General features: G+C 38.3%; 1 protein-coding gene across 1 annotated transcript in view; it reads left to right on the forward strand.

Annotated features, from left to right (window-relative positions):
• The window catches only part of LOC116728379 (actin filament-associated protein 1-like 1), a 28,128-nt gene extending 20,779 nt beyond the window's left edge, over positions 1 to 7,349 (forward strand). Inside the window, exons 11-19 of the mRNA XM_032576445.1 lie at positions 2,021 to 2,176; positions 2,507 to 2,721; positions 3,808 to 3,953; positions 4,059 to 4,140; positions 5,001 to 5,109; positions 5,268 to 5,435; positions 5,518 to 5,684; positions 6,206 to 6,331; positions 6,532 to 7,349. Of these exons, the coding sequence (XP_032432336.1) occupies positions 2,021 to 2,176; positions 2,507 to 2,721; positions 3,808 to 3,953; positions 4,059 to 4,140; positions 5,001 to 5,109; positions 5,268 to 5,435; positions 5,518 to 5,684; positions 6,206 to 6,331; positions 6,532 to 6,558 (1,196 nt within the window). The 3' untranslated portion in view covers positions 6,559 to 7,349. The remainder of the gene's footprint in view (positions 1 to 2,020; positions 2,177 to 2,506; positions 2,722 to 3,807; positions 3,954 to 4,058; positions 4,141 to 5,000; positions 5,110 to 5,267; positions 5,436 to 5,517; positions 5,685 to 6,205; positions 6,332 to 6,531) is intronic.
• Positions 7,350 to 7,783: the final 434 nt, after the last annotated feature.

A 7,783-nucleotide genomic window follows, 5' to 3' on the forward strand; every position in this document is an offset into this window, starting at 1 on the left:
ATATAATTTGTTGAGGAACAGCTTCCTTTAACCATCTGTTGATAAATGTAGACATTGGACTCCATTCACTGTGACTCTATAAGTTGCTTTCTCACTATATTGTCATACATATCACATTTGTGACACATACTAAAAGGTTTTTCCTTTAATTTAATGTAAATCTGAGTGACTTATTTTAGTAGCAATACCAATATTTATTGAAATTCAGCAGTTTAATAGATCCATTGGCATAGTTTTTGTCCCATTCTACCCTTTTTGCAACACAGAGAAACATAAGACAAATAACCATGCACACACACTCATATCTTAGAGCAGGGGTGTCAAACTCCAGTCCTCAAGGGCCGGTGTCCTCCAACTTTTAGATGTGCCTCTGCTGCACCACACCTGAATAGAATAATTAGGTCATTAGCAAGGCTGGGAGAACTGATCTACACAAGGAGGAGGTAATTAAGCCATTTCATTCCAGTGTTTTGTACCTGTGGCACATCTAAAAGCTGTAGGACAGCGGCCCTCGAGGACTGGAGTTTGACACCTGTGTCTTAGAGTAATGGCCTACTTGTGTGGCACTTTAACTAGTCCAGAGGAATCCAAAGCACGTTACATGACATTCAGTCATTTACCCCTACATACACACATTCACACACTGCAAGGCAACAATGCTCATGGCACACAAGATAATAAATTATAATATATCTGTCAAAAAGGACCCTAATTAAGTTTTCTATTGCTTTTATGCTCGAGTCGCATGATTGCAGATAATGAGAAAACAAGGTTACTTGCTTTCTTTGGTAATGTATTTTGTCCTGTAACAGAATCTCTGATGATTTGTTGGATTTTAATTGGTTGGAGGGCAGCAGAGGGAGGAGCTTGCAGTGAGTGTCCTTCATTCAAGAACGTCCTCTGAATATATTTAACAAAAGTGTGTCACTGAGGGGGCTGTGTGCGCACAGTGGCGCAGTTGGTAGCACTGTTGCCTCGCAGCAAGAAGGTTCTGGGTTCGATTCCCGGCTGGGGTCTTTCTGCATGGAGTTTGCATGTTCTCCCTGTGCATGCGTGGGTTCTCTCCGGGTACTCCGGCTTCCTCCCACAGTCCAAAAACATGACTGTCAGGTTAATTGGTGTCTTTAAATTCTCCCTAGGTGTGAGTGTGTGTGTGCATGGTTGTTTGTCCTGTATGTCTCTGTGTTGCCCTGCGACAGACTGGCGACCTGTCCAGGGTGACCCCGGAGATAGACACCAGCAACCCTCCCGACCCCATTAGGGACAAAGGGTGAACAGAAAATGGATGGATGGATGGTGTCACTGAGGGTTTAATTAAACAATTTATATCTAAAAGAAATAAAAAAGTAGTGTAAGTCTCATAGCGGTCTATGTTGCTAATAAAAACTTTTTAATATTACAATTTAATTAATACCTTTTAGGATTAAAAGCTATGCTATGCTGTAGGAAGTAAAACTTCTTACTTTCTAGGAGTGGAGCAATCAAGTACCTAAAATGTTATAAGGAAACACACATATGCTTTCAAGGGACTGATCAACAGCAAAATAAATATTTTTGTTTTTCTGTCCTTTAAATTCGGAAGGAAACACCCAGTATATACACGATGGATAAGTCAAACAAAGTCATGTTGTTTCAGTGTTGTTTACTGATTGAGCAACGCTGAGCCTGAAGAGACATGAGGGAGAGAAAGGGAGAGACAGGAAGCGAGACACGAGCAGATATGACATCCTTCCTGTTCTTTTCCTCTAATTGTCTCTCACTGACATCATAGGAAGCTGGACGAACAGAATGCTGCTGCACCTGGTCCATTCACAATAAACTTGCAAACACACTGGAATTGTCTCAATTCATCAGACATATTCTCAAAATGCTTGATTTACATTAAACTCTCCTATTAGCTTGATTATTCTTATCAACATTTTATTGTTATCTCTTTGTATTTTTGATGCAGAAAGTTTTGAGTTATATTAATATAAACTGATGACAGCTGATAATCATTGAGTGACATGTTTGGTTTCAGACAGAGGGAAGCGGGGCGCGTTCTCAGAGCTGACGGGGTCGATGAGCCGAGCAGCGGGAAAGAAAATCAATCGGATCATCACTTTCTCCAAAAAGAAGCCTCCGTTACCAGGAGACCCTCCCTCATCTTCTGGGCACCATGACAACCCCCGCTGTGGTGAGGACACAATCTCAGCATGCCAGATGATTGCCTGGTCGATCCTCATTTACTGACGATTTGACTTTACATTTACATTTGTAAAAACATTTTTAATTAAAATTGGTTTAAGAAATCAGAAATTTTGATTGACTAAACTGTACTGTAATTGAAAAAAATGCATGAGATAAATTAGCCAAAATGTGGCTCAGCACTTTCCTCCAATAGTCTCAGGAACAGCTAGACATTCTTAGAAAGTGCTGAGAATTTTCAATGTGATGCCGTAGATTAACTGGTAGATGTGGCTTATCTGACACAAAGTCTGCTTGCTTTTCCCCATCCCCTCCACAGGTTATCTCAGTGTGTGTCTCAGTGGCTGCTGGAAGGAGCGCTGGTGTGTTCTCCGAGGTGGAAACCTGTACCTGCAAAAGGATCCCAGGGACCAGCAGCCTCCAGTCATTGTGGTGCCTCTTAAAGGGGCAGAGGTGGTGCCTGGGGGCCTCGGACCCAAACATCCCTTCTCATTTCATATTATGCAAGCGGGCAACGAGCTTGCAGCTTTAGAGGTAAAATGCTTATATTTGGGATATTGATTTTACTTATCTTGTATGTGATGGAATAGGGCTGGCTGATATGGCTGATAAACTTATCATGATATGAGTGTTTCATATCAGTCCATATTGATAATTGTCGATAGTTATTGATTCTTTTTTTTTTATCTCTGAAATACTGCCAAACTGGTGGCCAATTTGTTTTGGTTTTTATTTGTACACACAACAGCATTTATAAACGACTCTTTAAAAAATTACAAAGCACTCAAAATGATCAATTTCTCTGATTTTACTTTTTATAGGTATATGTTTGAGTAGAATGAACATTGTTTTTTTATTCTATGAACTACTGACAACATGTCTCTGAAATTTCAAGCAAAAAGCAGAAAACGAGAAATGGTCAAAGTAATGAAAAGGGTGCAGTGCTTTCAGACTTCAAATAATGCAAAGAAAACAAGTTCATATTCACTTGGAAACAACAATTCTAATAGTTTAACTCAGGAAGAGTTCAGAGTTCACATATTTGGTGGTATAACCAGGAGGTTTTCAATGGGGTTCAGTTCAGTGGTCTCTTAATTTCTTTTCCAGAGCTGTATATTTTTACCAGTTTTATTTTATGAATCTTAAGTGAGAAACTTACCTTATAATTAGTGAATTGTGCACAAGTGACTTATCAGCTTATCTTGTTAGAAAGTCTGCTGCTCTTTTCTAAGTGTGTTTTTATAAAAATTTTATATGTAACATGTTTAATTCATACACATTTATAATAACATCATTTGTTTTGCTATTTTAGGCGCTTTGTTTATGTCATGTTAAAATGGTCTGACATATTTATGCATTAGGTGCTGGTTGAATCTGGTAAAATTAGTTATAAAATTCTGTTTTCTCTACACTGAAGCAGCTGTTAAACATCTCGAACAGCTTCATCTGGTATAGGAATTTATATGTAGGTGGACTGATGGGTTTTTCACAACTTTCTTCATATCACCATAGATCCAGATGAGAAATAAAGTTAGTGTGTGTACAGAGCAGCTAAAACAATTTATTTTTATGTTTGAAAATTATGTCACCTCATTGGATATTTATATTTCTAACCATTAGGCGAGCTCCTCTGAAGATCTTGGCCGTTGGCTGGGCGTTTTGTTTGCCGAGACCGGTAGCGGCACCCTCCCTGAAGAGCTGCACTACGACTACATCGATGTGGACACACTCACCGACATACGGCAAGCTGCCAGACACTCCTTCTTGTGAGTCACTTCTATCAGTGTGCTACTGCATGCTCTTACCAAGAACTTCCTTTCCTTTGAGTGCAACTTCAGTTTTAACTATTCCTCTATTCTTTCCTCTGGCAGGTGGGCTACTACCACTGCTACTTCCTCCAGCAGTGCTTCAATAGATTCCAGAACGTATGACGAAGTGTACGAAAGCATTGCGGTGAGACAACATGAAATTGTTTTTATGACATAATCTGAACAGGCGATAGAGATTTTTTTTAAAACATCACCCAAACCAACCTGGCCTTTATTGAAAAAGTCCTTTGTAAATAAACTACATTTTTTGGGAAGCTGAGTTTAATTTCACTCGCCTTACCCTGACAAAACTGCTGTCAGACTTAAACTGAACATGTCTGACATCATGATTGGGGACAAAAGACTTTAAAAGAAGTTTAAATACAGATGAAAAACATTGTCACTGACGTATATCTGTGTGGAAAGAATGACAAAGGAATTTCTCAGACTTTGGGACTCCATCAAACCACAGTAAGAGACTTTAACCATAAATAAAGTAAAGATGCTGAGGCAGCAAAGTCCCAGTTGGAATTGATGGAGCAATGAATTCTGCTCCGTACCATAAAACCCTGAAAGAAAATGTCTGACCATTAGTTAACTTCAACAGCACCTACAGTCTGGAAGCCATCAGCAAGTCCACCTTTGAATGTCTCAAAGAATGAAACTTGGTTTAATGATAATTACCTCTTTTGCGTCTTTTCATACTTATTCCGATAACTTATTTTCTCTTAATAGTTGAAATGGACATCTAAAGATTGCATTTTTAATTTACTCGTATTCTGACTGTCTGATACTAAATTTTATTAATAATAATTTTTTAAAAAACAGAGGAAATCTATAATAGGACAAATGCTGTTCGGTTTATCATACATTTTGATTGCGTCTGTGTTGGGCTTTGTTTCTCTCCAGTTGGTAAAAGTCCTTTGCTTTGCACTGTAAGCTAAAAACAATAAAACTCATCATGAAAGGTCACTAAAATTATTTTTCTTTTAAAAAAAAATGCAGGATGAAGATGTCGAGAGCAAAACAGGTCAGGTGAGACGTCATGCCTCCTTCTCCAGCAGGGACTCAGAAAAAACCGAACAACAGGCTACCATCAAGAGGCACGCCTCCAGTGAGTCACCTTTCATTTCATAATTCATTGGCCTTGCTGCATAAAAATTTGATGGGAGAAAAATTTGATCATAAGTTGATTCAGCTGGATGACTGATACCAGTGAATAACCAGAATTGCTATGTCTATTCAAATGCCTGTTTATTTATTTCCCCTTAGATGTAAATCCATACGGGCGCTATGGGAAGATGCGTGCAGAGGAAGACGCCAGACGATACCTGAGGCAGAAAGAGGAGCTGGAGAAGCAAAAGGAGGAGCTGAGAAACACCCTGATCTCCCTCCGTAGGGAGAAGAAGGAGGTGAAGGAGCAAATGAAGAATGACACAGGTCAGACAGACATCAGACAGCACTGCTTAGACTCCTGCTTTGGATTGACTCTAATTCTCAGCGTGTGTGTGTGTGTGTGCAGGTGATGCTATGGAAAAGCGGTTAGCTGAGATAGAGACGCTGTGCAAACAGAAGGAGGAGGAGAGGGTGGAGCTGGAGCTCCAGCTGACAGAAGTCAAAGAAAATCTGAAGAAATCACTGGCTAGAGGAGCTCTGGGTCCGCCTGTGGACACAAAGGTTAACGTCAAGGTGGGAATCAGCACATCATTTGTACAACTTCAGCATTAATTTAGAAATTAAATATTGATTTAAACTAAATAGTCTGAACTGCTTTTAAAAAACTAGAAGTTAAACTGAGTCATACAATGAGGAAAGAATATCACACATCAACATACTTTTTTTAAAAGATGTTAGAAGTAATATAGTATTTAAAAAACGCTAACATTTTCAATGTTAGTGCTTTTTATATCTCTCAACATGTGAACGCAAAGAGTAATATTTAAGAAATATACCTTTGCATGTGGAAAACACAGTATTTTATCAGTCACCCTTTCAGACTACTATATATTTAATATATAGAATTCCAAGTTTTGAATTAGAATTTGAATACTACTGCAATTCCTCTTAAACAATACACAGCTTAGCTTAGCTTAGCTTAGCTTAGCTTAGTTTATCTTAGCTTAGCTTCGCTGTCATTCGAAATGCTTGGTGAAACATTGTATTTGCCTCATTGGTGAAGTTTTTGTATGTGGGCTACTGTTTGATTACAGACTCAGAGAAATAAGGCTGAAAAGGTTTACAACGAGAGCGCTCCCGTCAACTCAGCATCTGAGCTTCGTAAACGCCCCCCGTCTCTTTACGCTTCCTCCAGGGGGAACGTCATGCAGAAAGCAAAGGTAAAGTACATCCTGCTGAGGCTGTGTGTGTCAGAGGACACCCATGACACTGATCTTTGGTCAAGTTAACATTGTCTAAAGCCTAAATCTGACATTTATGAATAATTCAGATTCATTACATACTAAACGTAATAGTTGGGATGTAGCTGTCATGCCAGTGCAAGGACTGTGTCTGATATTTGCTTTCTCATTGTTTTCAGGAGTGGGAATCAAAGAAGGGGACCTAGACGACACAGACAGACTGACAGGAACTGGAGGAGAAAAGAAAAACTCTTGTTTGGCAGGAGAATGTGTGCCAGATGAAAGCATGAGGAGATCACATATTAAAGAAGATAAAGAAAAGAAAGGAATGAAGATGGCGATGCACAGCCAGGCTGATGCTAATCAAGCTATCTTAAATGTGACAAACTTGACCGATTAAAACCAGCGCAGTATTAATGTGATCACTCTAACCATGAGCTAAGTCTTGTGTTTATGTGTCTGCATGTTCATTGCACATGTGCAGAAAGTGACCATGTGACCTTTGAACAGAAATGCGTAGTAAAGGGAGAGAAGGATGATTCTTACTGTAGGTTGAAGATACAGACAAGACTTCCTTCGTGTATTCACCCAAATATTTTGGGTCTTTTACACAAAATGTATAAATGAAAGTTAAAGAGTGAAACCAAAAGTTCTTAAATTATCATTGTCTTTAGAGGAAGTATCTCATATTTTAAGGATTTTTTAAAAATCATAACTAGTATGACACTGTACCTGAGAGAAATAAACCAATGTTTATTGTTTTAATGTGAAGTGATTACTTTAAACATTGTATGTTTTTATTTTGCATATATAAATTTACATTTTTTTTATTTAATTGTTGCACTTTATGCTTTTGTAATTACCTAAATGTTTCCAGTTATAGCAAAACAAACATACCCTTAGTAGCCAAAGTATTTGAAGAAAATGCCATGTCTGCTCTTCACTGCACAGATGTGAACAAAACACACATGTTGGAGTAAATCATTGTTTCAAGAGACCTTCGTTGCCTTTTTTATTGTTATTTTGTTTTTCTGCAAGACTTACGTAGAAAACTCTGCATAAGCCTTGTAAAGAAGAGACCCAGTCTTAGCTTTAACTGTGGACCTGCATGCACCATCTAGTGGCAAAATCAAAATAATGCAAGGGCTGGAACCTAATTGGAAAATATTGTACAGAATGAATCTAATACAAACAATATCTGAGTGCTTTTACTTTCTTTTAAAAATAGCTCACAATTAATTATTCTCTTTTTTTTCTGTAGAACAAGTAGATCGTATGTAGAACACTGGTGTTTTTAACAAGTTCTAGTTTATTATAAGTCCTAACCTTTGTGGTTTATTTGCCTTTCCGAAATGTTATAAGTTATAACCAATTTCTCAATATCTGAAGGATACAGTTTGTGTCCGGTGGCTGAAACTTGGACACAGTTTG

Source organism: Xiphophorus hellerii, chromosome 11 (assembly GCF_003331165.1).
Source record: "Xiphophorus hellerii strain 12219 chromosome 11, Xiphophorus_hellerii-4.1, whole genome shotgun sequence".
In the NCBI taxonomy this organism is placed as follows: Eukaryota; Metazoa; Chordata; class Actinopteri; order Cyprinodontiformes; family Poeciliidae; genus Xiphophorus; species Xiphophorus hellerii.